The sequence below is a fragment of the Marmota monax genome, unplaced genomic scaffold (assembly GCF_021218885.2).
Source record: "Marmota monax isolate L192 unplaced genomic scaffold, Marmota_monax_Labrador192_F-V1.1 WCK01_AAM20220418_F8-fsc00079, whole genome shotgun sequence".
NCBI classification, from domain to species: Eukaryota; Metazoa; Chordata; class Mammalia; order Rodentia; family Sciuridae; genus Marmota; species Marmota monax.
Window position 1 is genome coordinate 8,447,950 of NW_026694099.1, and position 21,434 is coordinate 8,469,383.

At 33.1% G+C, this 21,434-nt stretch overlaps 1 protein-coding gene across 6 annotated transcripts in view; it reads right to left on the reverse strand.

Annotated features, from left to right (window-relative positions):
• Positions 1-239: 239 nt before the first annotated feature.
• Positions 240-21,434, reverse strand: part of Strn3 (striatin 3) — a 90,835-nt gene continuing 69,640 nt past the window's right edge. For all 6 annotated transcript variants that reach the window (XM_046465317.2, XM_046465318.2, XM_058585853.1 and 3 more), the window contains 9 exons: positions 18,872-19,005; positions 17,171-17,346; positions 16,942-16,989; positions 16,537-16,658; positions 11,954-12,121; positions 9,811-9,951; positions 7,821-7,928; positions 2,065-2,151; positions 240-1,981 (listed from right to left, as the gene is read on the reverse strand). In XM_046465317.2, the coding sequence (XP_046321273.1) occupies positions 1,812-1,981; positions 2,065-2,151; positions 7,821-7,928; positions 9,811-9,951; positions 11,954-12,121; positions 16,537-16,658; positions 16,942-16,989; positions 17,171-17,346; positions 18,872-19,005 (1,154 nt within the window). In that variant the 3' untranslated portion in view covers positions 240-1,811. The remainder of the gene's footprint in view (positions 1,982-2,064; positions 2,152-7,820; positions 7,929-9,810; positions 9,952-11,953; positions 12,122-16,536; positions 16,659-16,941; positions 16,990-17,170; positions 17,347-18,871; positions 19,006-21,434) is intronic.

Here is a 21,434-nt window from a genome sequence, read left to right on the forward strand (position 1 = left end):
TTCAGATTAAATAAAGAACAGGATGTTTAAGTACATCATTTAAAACTGCATCTACTTTTTTTTTTTAGTTACTTGGAATGGTCTAATTTCTTTTAATAGTTTTTATAAATCACCAAATAAATAGGGTGAAATACTTCAAAAGGAGTTAAGAGCATCACTGTTCTAATCTTAATTGAATACCAATGAGCAAAATAATGTATAAAAATAACAGCATAAAAATGAAGGACTAAGAAACCATCTCCATTTCCTAGTTTAATTATGGAGAGTATTGCACTTTATTATTCAACACAAAATGATGTAGCAAACAGTAACATACAGGTACACAATTTATATTTATTATATGCATTTTATATACATTATTTTTCAACAGCTGTACGTTTGCTTTGTGGTACAATCTTAAAAATTTGCTGATTCATAGTTTGTAAAACAAAAACCCTTACAAAACTCATCAAAACTTGCAAACTGATCGGAAAAGTTTTTTTTGGAAGACTAGAAAAAATACTTTATTGTCTTAATCATGCATTACACAAACAAAATCTTTAGTTACACCATAAAATTAAGCACATCTAAAAAAATAAAACAGGGAAAACTAGTCCCAACACAGCAGATTTCTGTTTCCTGATTGAAGTACTTTGTATCCTATTTGTAATGCAAATAAAATTTTACTCCAAATATTTTTAAACAAGATAATTTTGTTTGGAATCATGGTAAACCAAGATATATATCTTGGCGGGGGGGACACCTTGTTTTGTAACATAAACTATAAAATATTCCATTTTTAGTCTATTTTAGACTATTCAAAGGAGTTCCAAAATAGATATACAGGTTTCTTTAGCACATTAATAAAAGGATATAAAGACCAACAAAAAGTGAAATAAATAATAGGCCATTAGCAAGATGGATAATCCTTGATAAATAAACTTGTAAATACAGTAAGATGTACAAAATATCACATAGTGATAGGATGCCAAGATTAGTTTTTTAAAGAGTTCCTTTGGAGTACTAAACCCCACTGTTTCATTTTAATACACTTAATAGTCCTTTGTTCATGAAGACATTTATGTAATGATGAAGGTGATTTAGCATCTTTATGGAAGGACTTAGCTGAGCTGTATTAGGCAAAAGGAGGAAAGAAAGTGGTTAAGGGGGTGGCTGGTCAGTGAGATCTCAGTGTTTAGGGTTGTATAATGCAGAAAAACTTCAATACAATCTTGAGCACTGTTGTGACAGGCTAAATATATAAAAAGACTTATAAAAACTAGAATTTTATCCAAACATTTTGTGCAACTAATGCTAAAATATTTTAAGTTAAATTTTCTTTTTCTTCTTTTTTTTTTTTTAAAGCAAAATAAGTTCAAAAGGGAATCTGTGGCATTCAACTGATAAACAAAAGATCACTAAGAGATGGAAAAAAAGCTACTCTTGGAGCTCACTTTCCCCCACAAGAGCACCACATTCCTAACCCTAAGGCAGCACACAGAGTCCTTTAGGGGAAAAAAAAAAGTCTTTGAAAGATCAGACTCCACATTGGCTTAGAGACACCTAAAAAACAGACATACGCTCAGTTCATATCCAGTACAGGCCACAAATACTGGAGTCCTTTTTCTTTATGTCCCACAAAATACAGTAATTACAATTAAATTAATGAGCCTGACATTAAGATGTGATTTCTACCAATTTATGCCTGCCCCAAATAGCCTTCACCAGGCAGAACACATGTAGTGTTATATCAATAACCTTTCTGATGGCAGTGATGCAGACCCTTTTTCTGTCCAAGCAAATCTTTTGTCATGATGTGAGTTTTTGTGGATTCACACAAATACTTTGGCAAGGGCATCAGCTCCTGCACTTGCAATATATGCTTTTGATGGATGGAAAGCAACATCATAAATTGACTCATCCAATTTCTTCCTGTGAGCTGTTATTTCTTGTACACATGTCTTGCTGTCTAAATTCCATAATCTAATGGAACAGTCATGGCCTGTAAAAGAACAATTATAGCTTGTTACTGAGTAACAATTCTTTTTATAAAATCTGTGAGTAGTACAGAAATTCAAGACTTACTTCCCGACATCAAATAGATTCCATTAGGATCTACTGCTAGACTTGTAACAGCATCCAAATGAGCTACCATAGAATGGATCATTTTACCTAAATAAAACATATCAAAGAAGATTAAGCTTTCAAAAAAAAAAATACCAAAATTATAACAGCATCAGCATAAAATAACCGACTCCAGCATTTTTTATTGTACTAAAAGATATACATCATAAAATTTACCATTTTAGCCATTTGAGAATGTCCAATTCAGTGGCTTTTAAAATAGTCACACTGTGCGCAACCGTAACTACTGTCTAGTTTAGAACTTTTCACCACTTAAAAAGGAAATTCTGTATGTAACCATTAAGCAGCTCAATTCTCCAAACCCCTACCTCCAAAACCTGGCAAAACTAACCTGCTCTTTCTAGAGACTGGCCTATTCTGGAAGCTTCACATAAATAGATATAATATATTCAAGGTACATCTATTATAATAATACTATTTTGAAGAGAATTTTAATTCTAATGTAGAAACTTCCAATGTATTTACTTTTTAAGAAGATTTCTGTATGACATGAATTTGACAGAATCTGAGAGACAATGGAAAACATGACAACAAAGTTGCAAAGACTTAAGTTCATGTAAACTAGATGGGCAGTATGAAGCATGCCTATAATCCCAGCAACTCCAAAGGCTGAGGCAGAAGAGGGCTGCAAGTTCGAAGCCAGCCTCAGCAACTTAGCAGACCCTGTTTCAAAATGAAAAAGATAATAAAAAAGGCTGGGGATGTGGGTCAGTGGTTAAGCACTCCCAGTACCTTAAAAAACAAACAAACAAAGATCGTGTAAACTAAAATTCAAATTAGGTTCTCAGTAAGGTGATATATTCCTACCCAAAGACCAAGTTTATTTATCCTTTGAAATGCTAATTATTTTGTACATTTGAAACAAGAAAGGAGGAAGGAATGAGGTATACCACAAGAAATTCCTCTGAATTTCCCCAGACAGTAATAAAACCACTGCTCTGGAAAATTTATTTTCACTAAATTTGGCAAGCAAATAGATTGAACAACAAGATGAAATTTAAAAAACAAATTGTGAATACAGAATTCTTGCTGCACAAAGACTCTGAGACAAGGACATCCTGCAATGGCAATATATGCTTTTACCTGATGGAAAGCAACATCATAAATTGATTTATCCAAGAAGAGGATAAAAAAGCAAATACTGATAAAAACAACAACAAAAAATTTACTCCCCTTTCACTCAGCAAGAAGTCTACTACTACTCAAGTGTCTGGGATTCTCCTAATGAAAGACAGGAGGTCTTTGCCAAAATTCTAATCATTTGCTATGCTGCTGGACCATTAGAACATTATACACTGGGGCATGAAAACAGTCAACTTTTGTTTCTTAACATCAGGCTATAACAGCGGAAAAGAACACAAAACCACAACATAATTGTGCAAAAATTTACTCTTAAAAAAAAAAAACCAACAACATAAAAAGCCTATAATTTTCTGGCAATACTAAAAGTTATTAGTCAAGGACTGTATTTAAAAAGTCTCTCATCGGGCTGGGGATGTGGCTCAAGCGGTAGCGCGCTCGCCTGTCATGCGTGCGGCCCGGGTTCGATCCTCAGCACCACATACAAACAAAGATGTTGTGTCCACCGAGAACTAAAAAAATAAATAAATATTTAAAAAAAAAAATAAATAAAATAAAAAGTCTCTCATCATAAGCTGGGGTTGTGGCTCAGTGGTAAAGCACTTGCCTTGCATGCGTGAGGCCCTGGGTTTGATCCTCAGTACAACATAAAAATAAATAAATAAAAATAAAGATACTGTGTCTATCTACAACTAAAAAATGAATTAAAAAACTCTCATCATTTCAATCTATAGTTGTCTGTTTCTCATTAATAGTAAAATTAATTAACAGTCTAATTTTAGAGATTGTGCTAGCCTGAGAAACAGAAAAATCATTTAACAGTATCTTCAATTTATTACTCTAACATAATTCATCTATCACCTTGTCTCAATATTACTATTTTAAAAAATTGGCTTTCTATGTTTTGTTTTGTTTTTTTAAGAGTAAAAAAAAAAAAAAAAAAAACAGGGGCTGAAGTTGTGGCTCAGTGGCAGAGTGCTTGCCTATCATGTGTGAGGCCCTGGGTTCGATATTCAGCACCACATAAAAATAAAGGCATTGTGTCCATCTATAACTAAAGATATATTAAAAAAAAAACACAGAATATAATGGATTGGCCTTCAAGTCAACAATGTGAAAACATTAGCAGTATCAAGCATCATTAGATTCCCTTAAAATGTCATATTTATGATGCTAACTCTTAATTCACTGATCTAGTTCTGATTTCTCTCTTCAGAGAGAAGAAACTATGATCTTGTTTCTCTTAAATTTAACAACTTAAATCATAGACTTCTTTTATTCAACATTATAGATATATACATTTCTTAAAGGGAGCTATAATTTTCCAAATTTATCTCTAGACCTCCTTCTGGTACACTAAATTAATCCCCAATTGAGAGTCAACCTTCTTTTCTACATAGTCACAGTCATAAAATGTGAATAATCCCATCAGATGGACCATGTATGGAGGCATTTGATGCTGGGCATCTACTAGTGACTACATAAAGCTCTGGATCTCTTCTAATAACTAGGATCCCTCCCTTCACCACCACATACCTGCAGTTTTTCACTATTAACCTGTTTTACTCTGGCCCTATCCCAATGCTAACACCTTTTTCTCCAGTAAAACTAAGTTTTCCTCGTTTTATTAACTGCAGAAATAGATAAATGTAGTCAATTCATCCATTCTTCTTTCCCAAGCACCTTAAGCCCTTTCACTGGCTAATAAACATTGTTGGCCTTTACAAAATGGAAAGGAAATAAAGAATGACATAAAATATATAAATAATGAAGTTTGAATTCCCAAACCCACAATTTTTATCTGTTGTGTAACACTGCACAAATCATTAGTGAGGATAATAGTATTTACTTTATAGGTATTAAAAAAGTAAATATAGTCAAATGTAGTGGCATATGCCTGTAATTCCAGCAACTCAAGAGGCTGAGGAGGCCTGGAAAACTTAACAAGACCATAAAAAATAAAAATCGCTAGAAATATAGGTCAGTGTCCCTGGGTTCAATTTCCCCGTACTTAAAAAAAAAAAAAAAAAAAAAAAAAGGAAATGATTTAATATAGGCAAACCAAATAGAACAATGTCTCACATGAAATAAGCACTGTGCCACTAGTCTGTAAGCTCAAGAGGATGGAGTGCTGTTTCTGTTTTGTTCACCAAACAGCAGTAACTGTACCAGAATATGGCAGATACTCAATAAATGTTGCTAGATGAATGAGTTTACAATCAATTCAGCGCCTTTCTACAATTTGTTCACATCCTTCACTTGTACAGTACCTCCTTCCAGAATCACTCACTACCTAAATCTTTCAGGCACAGTATGGCAACTTGAATCTGTGCTTCCAACGAAAATTTTAAAAAATCATGGACCCTGAAAGATTCTCTGGAATAAGCAGTAGAAACTGAAAGTTCAGGTCAAGAATCATTGATTAATCTTCCTATACCAATTTTGCAAACAATTCCTCAAGTAATATTAGTGGTTCCCACAGCATGAATAAAAACCCAATTAAGTCCTCATTAGATTCTATTATCCTCCTCTAAACTTACCTCTTTGGCTTTGCTTTAAAAAAAACCTTCTGGTCAGGTACAGTGGCCCACACTTGTAAGCCTACCACCTTGGCAGGCTGAGACAGGAAGATCGAGAGTTCAAAGCCAGCCCCAGCAAAAGTAAGGCGCTAAGCAACTCAGTGAGACTCTGTCTCTAATAAAATACAAAATAGGGCTGGGGATGTGGCTTAGTGGTCAAGTGCCAGTTAGTTCAATCCCCAGTACCCACCCACCCCCAAAAGAAAGAACGTTCTGTTCCAGTACAAGTTCCTATCACTGTGCCTCTGCTCAAAATATCCCTTTATCTGGAATTTCTTACTATTTTCTTCATTTAAAAATGAAAACTACCAATTCCTTAGGGCAAAGCTCAAATCCCCACTTTATGCATGTATATGTGTGTACACACATAAATGTGTGTCTCCTACTATCCCCTCGACAACCATTAAGCCCCCAGAAAGGAATCACATTTGTACATAATGCTACATCCAGTGCAGTACAGAATACAAAACACTGCATTTTGGTGATTAAAATGATATATTCACTTACTTAATGAACTCATTCACAGTATTAATTGTTATGATCCAGATAAAAAAAAGTTCAGCTAAATTACTCTTCATTTTAAGTAATACTCTATTACAACTAGTTATGGTGGATAGGCTAGTTGACCATATTTTAATGAATTATAAATTTTCAAAGAAGGTATTTTTAGAAACACTATATTTGAAGATAATTCATAGTTAAATCAAACTCAAGGTATGTGTATATGGTGAGGGATGGTCGATTTAGCTTAAAATATTTTGTTTGGAGCCCACTGCTTCAATTATCTTCACACTACAGATAAGGTACTAGATTATTAAACAGGAAAAAAAATTGGAAACAAGTGGAAAAACTATATATGCTTCTTATTTTGTTAAAGTGATTACTTATTTTCTACCAGTAAAACCACTGTGAGACACACCTTTTGCTTTTTGTAAAATCCCTGAACCTCCCATTTGACATGAAAATTTTCATTAATAAAAATTATTTTTTAGAAACACAAAGGAAATTACTTCTCTGCTCTTATAATAAAGGAAGACATATTTAACCTTCATAAAAATGGTTCAAAGAATTATTTTTATAAGATGTTAAATTGAGAATATCCACACGAATGTGAATTTTATTTCCTGGCAATATATAGACCTGTGAATATTCACTCTGCTCCCAACCTGTTCTACTGAGTTAAAAGGAATCTGCCTATAGAAATGTTATTTGAACTAAAGGATCTTCTGCAAGACTCTAAAGACAGAAACTTATTGCCCTGTCCTATATAACCTTCAAAGAGAAGCCTATACTTCTAGTTTGCTGCCTGCCTTGATAATTTTTTTTTGCTCTGTAATAAGGTTGCAATGTTTCTTAATTTAAGTCCTTTAATACTTTGTTTTAGCTTTTCTCATAATAGCTTCTCTAGCTGTCAGACCTTTCCAGAAAGAGATTAAACAGTATCTTATGTAGTATTCCTAGTAATAAGAGATGAAAAAGTAGTCCTTAAACACATCCACCACCCCCCCACACATATATACACACTGTAAGTAAAATAAGATTTGGTTTGACATCAAGACAACTAATATATTTCCTTACAACAAGAAAAACAATTGACCAAAAAAAAAAAAAATCCACTATACCAGCATTTAATCCACTGATAGTTTTAAGAGATGTCTTCTGCTATAATTAATTCATAATAGAATATGAAGGAAAAAAATTTCAAAGGACTTATATATTTATCTAAAAGGACATGAAAGAAATCATGATAGGAAAGGCAGTATGTATTATTTAAGGATAAAATTTTAACATACTCAAGTGTGCTACATGCTAAGTAAAGCAGAATTCTTGAGTAAAAATAGTTGAGATAAGGGTTTAGCTCAGTGGAAGAGTGCTTGCCTAGCACACACTAATATCTCCAAAAAAAAAAACACCAAAAAACAAACCCCCAAAGTTTAACTTGGCAATTTCATAGTCAAAACTCAACATATAAAAGAACAGCATTTTCAATTACTTCAAATTTGCAGTACTATTAATATGAAAAGATAACTTGCTTACCCGTTTTATTGTCAAAAAATTTGATGTGTCTATCTTCATGAGCAGTTATTGTAACAGGAAGTGTGGGATGACTTACTATTCTATTAATATGATTAATGGATTGTAAACCTGAAAATAGAGACAAACAATATTTTAAATTTCCAGGCTTCAAATAGAAGTTGGATGATGGTTTTTTAAGTCTCACCAGAATGAATACTATTAGACTTTAAATAGTGTATGTACAAAAGAACTCTTAGATACTAAATTTAAAACATACATGGATTTTACCTGTGTAGTGGGGGGGAGAAATAATAGAGTTAAGGAGACACTGAGAATGAGTACAGCTTGGTTTAAAATGTGGCCATGGAACCATGTAAGTATATAATGATAAAAGCAATTGTTTCTTTTAAAAAGCACTTACTAAGAAAATCGACTTAAGATTAAATAAATGATCTTAATTATCCAACTATGGTACAACCAGAAAGAAAGAACTAGTGGAAGAGATACTAAAGCACAGTAATTAGACTGTATATCCATAGCGGAATATGGTCCCTAGTGAACTAATCCTAAGGATAACTATTACCAGTAATCAAATTATTGGTGATGACAGTATTATTAGACAACTATATGTAGGCTGTGGGATAAATCAAATGAGATGATGATGATTTTGTTGAGAACCAAGAAATTTGAATTGGAAGTATTTTACTTTTGTAAAAAAACATGTTTCCTAGCTCTGTCCACTGAAAAAGATTAAAATAATGAACCTCATGAAGACCATGAGGATAAGCAAAGAGTTTTAGCATCCAGACTGTAATCTTCTAAATGCCATTTCCCACTAAAAAGAGCCATAGCTCCCTAGAAAAATACTGATCTCAGACATGAGTCACCAAACAAGATGAACCTAGAATCTTTCATTATATCAAAAAGCAAGAGCTATCAACAACTACCAGGCGCATATTCAGAAGACTTAAGAGCCAACCTGAATAAGCTCCCATTGGCCAAAAAGACATAATTTGAACAGCATTAAGAACACTTGTAAGAAATTGAAACATAACAAATACATTTATACCTGTGAGTTATCATAATGATACCAAAAACAATACCACTTCGTTATTTTGAAAACTGGTAAATAAAATGGGGGAAAAACTCACTTTATCTTGCTTTTCTGTAACAATCACTAACTTCAAGATGATAACCAAATTATTGATGAGGAAATCATATTTATTATAGAAATATTCTAGCTAATGCATGAGAAGAGATGACAGAATTACAAAATCATTTTTCAAGAATTAATGATTAAATGGATCAGGCAATGATCAAGACTAAAAACATCACAGAAAGATAAACCACCAAATAATATTTATATCTGAAAAAGTTCACAAATTATCTGAAGTCTGGCCAAGAAAATTTCTAAACAGGTAAAAAAGAGAAACTAACAGAAAAACCCAAACCTGAACCTGAATCTGAATAAAACTCTGGACCTATAACCAATTTATAGGAAATAAAATGAATACTACAAATGATACCATAGGGTTGCAACCAGCAAAATCCATTCTGTGGGAAACCTGACAAAACTGTCTAATTCCTTCTATTAAAAAATTAATACAGCAAATAAGGAAAATAGAAGAGAGGTAGAGGTATCTATAAGTGAAAAGACATCTGAAACCTATCAACCAATCACAATACATGGACCTTCTTTGAATTCCTACTTATAGAAACTGTAAAACATACATCACATACCACATTTACAGTACTGGCCATTTATAATAACTGAAATTAGATGACAAGTACATGAGGTTTTATTATATTCTCTACTTTCTATTTATTTCCTTTGTTTTCACCTTCACTTTACTCACTCCTCTGTAATAATGTAAATAAGTACTACAGTAACATAATAAAACTATTTTTCTATCCTAAACCTAGGTAATCAAAATATTAAAACTAACTGAAAGATTAACCTCTTGGATAAAAATCCTTTCTAAGGTTTCAAAGAAAGTCACGAAAAACTTACCAGAATCTACCTGTGATGAAAGCATCACCAATGACTGTGATGTTTCTAAATCATAAATTATTGCACTACCAGTGTTGAAAGAGGTCACCATATGAGCTGGATCACAGCCAATAAAGTCAACAGATGTAGGTATTCCATGTTCTGTAAAGAAGCCCCAAAAGATATAAAGTAACACAGTATTTTTGAAATTCCCACTTTTCTAATAAGAAAAAGGAATTAAAATATTTTGAAGAAATGTAATAATGAAAGTTAACTGTGTAAGAATAGTTAAAAAGCAACCATTCCTCATTCATTTAATAGGCCTATCTATTTATTTATTTACCTATCTATTTATTTATAGGAGGCACTGAGGATTGAACCCAGTGCTTCACACTTGCTAGCCAAGCACTCTACCACAATCCCAGCCCTATTTAATAAGTTTTTATTTATAACATTCAATATTAAAAGAAAAAACACACCTAAAGAACAGGCATATGCAAAAATTAGCAGTTTCTTATGCATTTCCTTCTAAGGTAGGAAGGCTAAGTTTTTGGTCCACTTTCTAATTTTCTTAGGGAAAAATAAAATTGGCATTTTTTGGATCATTATCTTGGGTCACCTGTCAAATCTGTAAGCCTTAAAAAAGTAGCTAATACAAGTCAAATTTTTCTGTCTATAAAAATGAAGCTTGGACTCTGGAAGACACTGACATGATAGTAGCATGATAGTAGTATCCTGAGCAGCAATCTTTCCCTCTCTCTCTCTTTTTTTTTTTTAATTTTTTAGTTGTAGCTGGTACAATATCTTTATTTATTTATTTTTACGTGGTGCTGAGGATCGAATCCAAAATACCTCACACGTGCAAGGAAAGTACCCTACCACTGAGCTACAGCCCCAGCCTGGCAATTTCTCCTTTTAACATATTAAAATTCATCTAGCCATATCAACATCCAATTTGGTACAATCCGGAGTCTAGCCATCAATTATGTGAATGAAGCAAGAAACAAATAACTAAATAAACTTTTACCTGTAAAGCCTGAGTAACTGAAAAACTAGGAGAACCATATAAAAAAGACTCAAAGGGCTAGGGTTGTAGCTCAGTGGTAGAGTGCTTGCCTAGCATGTGAGGCACTGGGTTCAATTCTCAGCACCGCATGTAAATAAATTAATAAATAAAGTCCATCAACAATTAAAAGATGCAAAATTAAATATATTTACTATTCATCTAAGATGTTCTAAAATTATATTTAAAGAAAAGGTCTGATTAAAAAAAAAAAAAACCCAAAATTTAAAAATGGCTCAGAAAATAAGACCAATAAAAACATATTCTCTCTCTCTCTCTCTTTCTCCCATATACACACACACACACATAAGCAAATGTCTTAAAAAAATATTTATTTTTTAGTTGTAGTTGGACACAATACCTTTGTTTTATTTATTTATCTTTATGTAGTGCTGAGGATCGAACCCAGAGTCCCATGTGTGCTAGGTGAGTGCTCTACCACTGAGCCACAACCCCAGCCAACACATAAGCAAATGTCTTTAAAAGGTACTGGCTAAAGCCTTATTTTTTTTATATATATATATATATTTTTTTTTTTTGTCAATGGATCTTTTTATTTATATGTAGTACTGAGAATTGAACCCAGTGCCTCACATGTTAGGCAAGTGCTCTATCAACATACAACTCCAGCCCTAAAGCCTTCTTTAATAAGAAAAAAATCTGGTATCATGAAAGCAACTTAATTTGTACCTGGTTAAAGGTACTATTTCAGTGATTATGGCTAGACTCATAACCTGTGTGCTCAGAGTCATGGGCAAGCACTCCATGGCCAAGCTATATCCCTAGTCCCATTTAATTTTAAAACGGAACACGATCTGAAAGAAGTAAAAAAGCACTAAGCTACAATTCATATTTGTAAATCACATCAAGTAAAAAATAACCAAGTAAAAAGATTATCCTAAGTTTTATGAAATTCTTTTAACATCTCTCTTTGGGGAAATACAGAAGTAACCAATCAATTGCTTTGTCCTTTTTATATCACAATTTCCTGCTCCCATCCCTGCCCTTCCCTGGTAGTAGGGATTGAACCCAGAGACCTTCTATCACTGAACCACATCTCAGCTCTTTTTATTTTGTTTTAGACAGACAAAATTTACTCACCCTTGTCTCCATTGTAAGTGCAAATACATGGCAATTTTTCTTGTGGATTCCATAACCTAACAGTGCCATCTGCTGAACAAGACAGTAACTGATTTTTTATGCCACTATAAGCAAGACCCCAGACTGCATCTGTATGAGCAACTAAAGTGCCAGCTAGAACATTTGGCTCTGGGAAGAAAGAAACAAAACAAAATTAGCAAAGTAAGGTTGTTATCTAAAGATAGCTTACCATATAATTAAATAAAAAGAATACAATAAAGTCTACAAAAAGATAAACCAAATATACAAGGGACTAAGTGGTAGAGTTAAGAGCTATTTTTATCATCCTCCCCCAAACTACTATTCTGTATTTTCACAATTTCCTATAAGAAATAAATACTTGGAGAAGAAATAAAACCTCTTTATTGAGATATAATTTACATACCCTACAACTCATTTATTTAAAGTATAAATCCAAAGATCTTTAGTATATTCAAAGTTGTACAACCATCACAATCAATTTTAGGACACTTTCATTACTTGTTGGCTACTTTCCCAAAATTCTTCTTCCCTACCTTTCCATGGCTCTAGGCAACAACTAGTCTACTCATTTCTAAAGATATGCCTATTCTGAACATTTTTTATCAATAGAATCATACAACACATGACCTTTTGTGACTGGCTTCACTGAACATGTTTTCAAAGCTTAATTATGTTGTAACTTGTATCAGTATGTTTCTTTTTATTGCCAAATAAAATTCTATTGTATGGATATTAATAGGCAAGAGATAGAAGTGAATGGCAGAAACATGAGATTAAGGCAATAATTCTATAAACTAGGTTTACTGTGCTAACTCCCACATGCTTTCCTTTAAAAAGCAATTTACCTGTGGCCCTGCCCTGGCTTAAGTCAATAGGACATGTTACATTCCTCAGGAAACAACCTGTTATCAGCAGGAGAAATGCAGGCCCAAAAGGTTCCTCCCTGCCGATAAGAACAACACAAGTTATCCTGAATGGGGGAGCCTTCATGACCTTTATGCAGACCAGATTCCAGGACTCATGGAGATAGGATAATTAGAAGAAAAGTCCAACAATAAAATTTGTAAGAATGAGTTTCAACTAGAACTGGTCAGTGTGGTCCAAAGTAACGCAGGGTTGCCTTGGATCTTAGCACATAATCCTAATAGTAAAATCTCCCCTCCATGGGGTAAGACCATGCACAGTGGGTTTTTTAAATCTGCTGTAAGATGTCTGAGTGGGACTCTCTGGAAATTCCCCTGGGATCCCCAATAAAAGAGGGCAATACTTTGGGCGTGGAGGTGCATGCCTGTAATCCCAATGACTTGGGAGGTTGAGGCAGGAGGATTGCGAGTCCAGCCTGAGCAATGGGGAGGCACTAAGGAACTCAGTAAGACCATCTCTAAATAAAATACAAAAAAGGGCTGGAGATGTGGCCCAGTGGTTGAGTGCCCCCCGAGTTCAATCCTTGGTATCCAAAAAAAAAAAAAGAGGGCAATAGGGGCATGCTATCCCTATCCTCTCCTACTCTCTTCCTTAATAGTGTTCCCTTTTCCTGTCCGTTCTAATAAACTCATGTCTACTACTCTTGAGTGACTCCTCTGAAATCTTCCTGGCATGGTCCTAAGAACCAGTGACTAAGGACATCCTCAGTCACTTCGGCTGTATGGATGGCCTTACTATGCAATAGATTTTACCACGTTTTAATTATCCATTCATCAATTGATGGATATTTGAGGGCTAATAACATTGAGTATCATACCTAACAATCCTGTTTTTCTAGTAAATCTCTCCTATTTCCATAATTATTCATCATCATTTCCCTACTGCTTCCAAATTCCCTTCTTTGTGAATGATTGTGCCTTATACTGAACCAAGAAGATATAGGCTTTAAATAGGAAGCCTTTCCTCATTTTCCTGCCACCCAATCTATAATCTACTAATACTGTAAGCTATCCTCTTGGTTGTTCTCCTTTCTATTAAACCCACCAGATGTATTCTGCATCTCAGTCAATTTGCTAACTTGTTTTCATATTTTCTGATTCTGTACTATACAAATTCTCATCTTGAAGTCATTACCATTTAAAAAAAAAAGTATGTTCCAGGGCACTCACCTAATACCTGTGAGGCCCTGGGTTCAATCCTCAGCAGCATATAAAAATAAATAAAATAAAGGTATTGTGTCCAACTACCAAAAAGAGAAAGTACGTTCCAGAATCTTTCAACCTGAATAAAAAAATTATTAACCTTACTCTACCACTCTTCTGCTAAATAGTTTAAAAAAAAAAAAAAAAAGCATCTGAAGTAAATATGCTTCTTTTCCTATTTACTATTCAAATTACTCCAACATGGTGGTGTCTGATGCCATTAGCACACACCAAAAATCATCTTGCTTAAGTTATCAATGATGAGCTAGGTGCACTGGTATGTGCCTGTAATCCCAGGGACTCAGTAGGCTAAAGCAGGAAGAGCACATGTTTAAAGCCAGCCTGGGAAATTTAGTGAGAGACTTTGTCTCAAAATAAAATTAAATTTAAAAGGTGGGGAGGGAATCGATGATAACCTCTACTATACAAAATTTGATACTTTCCTTTGATGATATATAAAGCATTTCTTCTTTGTTGTTCCCATCATATTACTTTTCATCCATTTAGTATGACTTGAAAGGGTATCAAGAGTTCCTTCATCCTCTTAGCTACAGTGACAAATCTCTATCTGGGAAAGACACGAGTGACCTATGTGTCACTTTTATATAAAAAGAATCCTTTTTATCCTATTCAAATGCAACATCTGAATGTGCAGGCTGCTTCCTTCTAAAAATGTTTTCTCCTTTGGGGATGCTTCCATGATTCCACACTCTCACACTTCCTCCTATCTATTGAATTACATCTTCTCAATTTCCTGTATTGGTTCTCTTGCTCTAGCCATACTCTCCATGTTGGGATTACTGTGAAGATTTTAATTTCAAGTTGTTTTCTCTTCTTACTCTTTACAACACAATCTCCTTATGTTATACCATCCATTCTCACAGCTTAAAAGTATCATCTATATAGAAAGGACTTCCCCATATTTTTATCTTCAACCCAGATCTCTGAGCTCTATATTTGCATATTACCTACTTGATACTGTCTCTCAACATGCCCCAAATCCAACTCATTGTCTCCCCACACTTGTTCTTTCCCTATTTCAATAAATGCTACCATCACATACTCAGATGCTCATGCTGAAATCCCAGTGCTAGAGATGAAAATGTTCTGAAATTAGATAATGGTAATGGCTGCACAACTCTGTGTACATAGTAAAAATTACTAAATTATATATTTTTAAAAGATGAAATTTATTGTATGAATTATATTTCAATAAAGTTGGTAATTAAGAAAACACAATTAAATCAAGTCATTCACTTATCACTTCATCTACTCATATTCATCACAAAGTCCTATCTATTCTACTCTACTTCCCCCATATATATTAAATACACTTCTCTCTAACTGCTGTACCACCACCACTCTTGACATCATCTCCCATCTAGTCTACATTACAGCAGCTTCCTACAGTATTCCTGTCTCTACTCTCCGGCCCTTAATGTACTCTTCTCTCCATAACAGACAGAGTACAGTCACGATTTTTTTTTTTTTAAGTTGTTGATAGACCTTTATTTCATTTATATGTGGTGCCAAGAACTGAACACAGTGCCTCACATATGCCAGGCAAGTGCGCTATCACTGAGCCACAGCTCCAGCAACACAGCCACCTATTTATACACTACATTTTTCAGGTCACTTTTTCGGCCTAAAATGTTTTACAGAAATTCTGTTATCTTTTATCTTTCAGCTTGAATGTTACTATTTTAATTAGAATATTCCTGACTTCTCACCTAAAGTCAGGAACAGGTTCCACCTGTTACCTTTCTCATAGTACTCTATTTTCTTATTACTCACCACAATTTGTAAGCAGTAACCCCCAAACCCTTGCTCATTTAATGTCCATCTTTTCCATTAGGCTAACTGTTATTTCTGGACAAAGTGCTAATAATGACTATGCCTGACAAATAGTGGCACCAAGTGTGTCAATTAAAAAAGAACAAAGAGCTCAAAATTGTTTCATTTTTTAATAATAATGAAACATGCCCTAATAAATATATTTAAACATATATTCAGTTTTTCTGTAGAACAGATTTCTAAAAGTGTCACTTGTAGAAGTTAAAGTTTTCTTTAGTGTTTTTTCATTTTCAAATTAAGAATATTTGGCCCTCCAATGAGTTGTATCAATTTACATCCTCACTGTCCCTCTTTGTTTTAATATTTAAAAATATGTACACTAAGTTTAAATATTTGCTAAATTATATTGTTTTCCACCCCATTACATTAACTAGTACTGAAATTAACATTTCAATTAACAGAGACTTTTAAAAAATACCAGAAAATGCCAATTCATAGGCTTAGGTATGCATGGCATAACATTTTTTGATTTCTTTTCTAAAGCACTTACTAGCAAATAGAAAAATTAAATAAAGGAACCAATATATGTTTAAATAACTTTAATAATATTTGAGTTATTTACTTTTGACATCTTTTACTTACCATATGTATCATATGGATCCACGTTAGGACTAGGCATATTCCACCACTGGATGGTTGCGTCAATACCACCACTAAAACACTGTTCTCCATTAGAACTAATAGCTAATGACAGAACAGGGCCACTATTATAGGAAGAGAGTGAAAAAAATTACTTACAAATCCCAAGAAATTCAATCCCCATTCCCAAATCTGTGATTTACAAGGTATTTAAAAACTGTTTAAAGTAAACATGTATATTTAAATAGAACTAACATAATTCATATTCTCACTAATGTTAGTAAAATGAGATATTATGTAACTGTCTTACCTAATAGCAAACATTGAGAAAATTATAAAGTTTGAAGATTGGTAAATAACAGTTATTAACTATGGTTATTAATTAAGTACTAGTTGAGTAAAACTTACATGTGGGCCCTAAATGTGTAGATAGGCTCTACATCTAAAGAGGCACTCCTAAAAGATGGAGAAAAAAAGGACGGGGGAAGAGAAAGCAGTTAAATAACCATTAAACTAAAGAATCATTAGGAAGATCAAATGCACATATAAAAAATAAGAGACAATAAAGAAGTATAATCAAATTATTCATATTAGCAAAATTGGAAGGAAAAAACCCAGCCATTATTAAAATACTTGCTTTTTGGCAGGAACTGTTTTTTGCAAGTTCCAAAGTTTCAGCGTATGGTCCTCAGAGGCAGTAACCAGCACAGGTTCAACAGGATGAAAAGCTAATGCCCGCACTCCATCAAAATGGCTACGTAGTGTATACTTGGGATTCCATGTCTTTCGAAAGGCATCTTTATTGGCAGGCAACTAAAAAGGAAAAGCACACTATTTACTGGTAAAAGTAGTAAACTGATAGGTATGTGGTGTTTTTGTTTCTTTTGTGTTTAAAAACATATATTTAAAATAGCTTGGCTAAAATGTCCAGTGGAAATTTAATGTATTAAAAGCTTTATAACAAATCTTTATCATTTTATAAGGATTCAGAAGAATAATTTCATTAGCCTTTCAAATATGTAGGTCAAATGAAGAGTTCCTTAATCTGTTTTTACCTAATCATCAAACTACACCCAAAGCTCGTAATAAATGTTGAAGAGAATAAAATAACTCATTGCTGCAATACTTTACATAAGTACAAAACAAAATGTAACAAATATATATATATATATATATATATGTATATGTATATACACACACACACACATAAATTAGCAAATATCCAAGGGCAAACAGTATAGTTGTCATTTAGGAAATTACTAGCATGTGAAGTTTTTAAAGGCAGCAAGTTAAGGTACTTTCTAGAAACTGAGCTAAGGACCTGTTAATAATATTTTCAAACCATTTGTCTAATTCTTGATTATGACAGAGGTTAATCTTTTAACTTTTATTTCTTCATCTGTAAAGATAAGCTGTGAAACCACTTCTAAAGCAGTAAAGTTTACTATAGTTTAGCTGCATATATACTTTAAAAATATTAACTAGAATAATTAAGCCTACCCAAGGCTCATGTCTCTAAAAAGCACACTAAATAAATATAAAATGTAAAAGCCAGGCGCAGTGGCGTACACCTGTAATCCCAGCAGCTCAGGAAGCTGAGGCAGGAGGATCACAAGTTCAAAGCCAGCCTCAGCAACTTAGCGAGACCCCTGTCTCCAAATAAAAGTCAAAAGGGATGGGGATGTGGCTCAGTGGTTAAGCACCCCTGGGGGGGGGGAAAGGTAGAAAAAAGATATGCTGTAAAAGTAAAAAACTAATTTGCTGAAAAACCATAATAATATAAAAATCTAAACAAGTATAGTTAACTCTCAACTGAATATTAAATGTCTAGAAAAAATTTATTCCAAGACTAATTTCACCTCTTATGCTGTCCTTCCCACTCCTCCTGAATGCTCTACCTAGCCCTCAAATGGAATTAAATACTTAGAAAATGATGCAAGCCAACTTTAACATTATCCTTAAGCAGATTAAACCTCAAAAATAAAACATTTTTTATTTTAAGAAGTAACTTGAAGGCAAATAATTTCTTTTGTAAACACCAAAATAGGCTTAATTTCTGTAAGATAATTGAGAGTAGACTATTCAAGATGTGTTTGCTGACCAATATTTTAAGGTAATCATCCAAACACCTAGCTAATCCAACAAAATACCTAAGAAAAATTTAAACACCACAAAGAAAGTTAGAAAACTATATGTCACTTCAAATCAACACATTGACACACTTAAAACTTATCTTTTCCATGCACCTTGACATTAATTCTGCTTTATAAGTGATTCCAAAAAATAAGGAAGCCTTCTATTAAATCATTAAAAAAATTAAAAATAAAACTGCACTTACATCATAACTATAGTCTGCATCATTTGTTACCGTCAAGTCTGCAAGGTCTCCAAGGCCCAGTACACTTAACAAAACATCATCAGAACCCATAATAAATGACTTGCCTCCTCCAGATGGAAACGTTATTGGTTCAGCTATAAAGAACAAAACCGCTTCTTAAATGCTGAAAAATCATACAGTACAAGACAAATACTGTGGGGGAAATTTAAGCACTAAACAGTTACATAATTCAGTAATATTTATGAATTTCTATTTTCCCACTTCCACTCAAAAAATCCTATTACTAGTAATAAACAAATGTGTTGAAACTGCAAAGTAGTTATCCTCCACATATCAAATATGTACTACGTACACTATTCCAGGGTGGGAGGTAGGGCACAAAAGTTTTGTCTATTCAAATCCTGTATCACTTCAGTAAATTAAAGTTTATATAAGAAATAGAAAAATTTTTGATTAAGTAAAGGAGTTAAATATCAGATTTTAGCTATTCATAGGAGAATAAACCTCTACCATCAACTTCAAAGTAGCTTACACAGTATTTTTAAAAAGTGAACAGGCTGCTGCTAAGTCCTTTTCTTTCTAAAGATTAAAAAAAAAATCTTTTTAAATCTAAAGATTAAAAACAAAGCATTCAAATGTGAATGGTTTCCAGTATGCTATGACAGTATATCAGTGACAACAATGGCCTAGGAAAAAGGTACCTCTACAGCTAAGTCTCTTATAAGGTTAATTCGTGTGCTCTTCAGAATGCCCTCCAGTTTTAAAACTGTGACTACAATTTTTATTTTAATGTCCTCTTTTATTTACCATGACACTTTTAAAATGACACAAATGAAGTATAATGATTATAAAACTTTACATTTTTTAATCAGAATGGCCATTTCAATTTCAAATATAACTGAAATGAAAGCTTCATTTTGCTTAGTTTTCTCATCTGTATCATGTACATCATTACAGTTTCCCATGTTGATATTAGAAGTTCCAATTAAATTATTTAAAATATTTTCCTCTATACATTCTATTGACCAGTTAAACTACTATAATTTGAATGACTGACTATATTATTATCAAAAAATTTGCTGTTGACAGTTTGTGTAAGCAATAATTTTATCATTTCAAACATGTGCTTTAAAAGCAAAATGTTAACATTAAGATGGCAAGAAAAAATACTGGAGTAATTATAATACAAAACAACATATCAAAATACACTTAAAATTCATGAACAAATTGGGAAAAAAAGCATTCAAAAGCTCAAGCTGATAATTTTTAAAAATTCCTATGAAAAATGATATATTAAAATAAGCATTCACTAATACTATTGAAAACAATTCTGAGAATATACAATATATACACACATACACTATGGCCATAGTAAAATTTATCTTTATTTAGAATACTTTGTGGGTTTTTTTTTTGGGGGGGGGGGATGGGGTACTGGGCACTGAACTCAGGGGCACTAAACCACTGAGCCACATCCCCAGCCCTATTTTGTATTTTATTTAGAGACAGGGTCTCACTGAGTTGCTTAGCACCTCACCACTGCTGAGGCTAATTTTGAACTTGATCCTCCTGCCTCAGCCTCCTAAGCCACTGAGATTACAGGCATGTGCCACCACTCCCAGCTATATGTTGTTATTTTTATCCTATTAAACTATGCTATGCAATTTAGCAAATGATGTAAAGTGAATCTGAAAGCACTGCCAGAAAATATATATAAATGGGGACACTAGATAGTATTTAATTCATCTTTTAATGACTATACTTGCTGAACCTGAACAAACTGTAGCACTGATCTTTTCATTTCTACTGTTCACTTATTGGTAATACCAGAAATAACTAAGAGCTTTAAAATCAAGTTTAAAATTATGTTTAAGAACAATTTTATCAGTCAGTAAGTAAAATTTACTCAAAAGCATCTTTTGCCAGTACAAAGATAATTTGTTTCTAAGTTAAAATGCTATTCCTTCCACTTACATTCACTAACACAAAACTTAAAAGCTCAATTAAACAACTTAAATATAACATATTATTTTTGCAGGATTATTTCTGATCAACCATTGACTACTTTAGGGGTATGTGAAAGAAAGTACTTTGACAATATTAACTAGTTGGCAATATTAGCTTGTTTTACTGGAGTTTTAGATTAACCACATTTACCAAAAAGTATTATACTTATTTGTAATTAATATTTCTATCCCTTTTTCTATGCACACATATTTCTTTGTATTAAGCAAGCCATTCCTCTTACTCAGCATTTATTTACATGTATATCTGGGTGCACAAAAAAAATATCACTTAAGCTATTATTTTTATTTTCGATATCACCCATCACTGTGGCACATGGTAATCACAGTAAATACTCAATTTGTTTGTCCTTGTTTCCCTGCCAACAAAGCTAATTTCCATTCTACAAATTCATCTTATTAATGTTAATACAATTACCCATGGTACATGTGTACATAAGCATAAAATGTCATCAGCAATTCAAATAAAAAAATTAAAAAGTTTTTAATTCAATGATAGGAATGGTCATTATTTATTATTATTCCTCTTTTTGATGGAC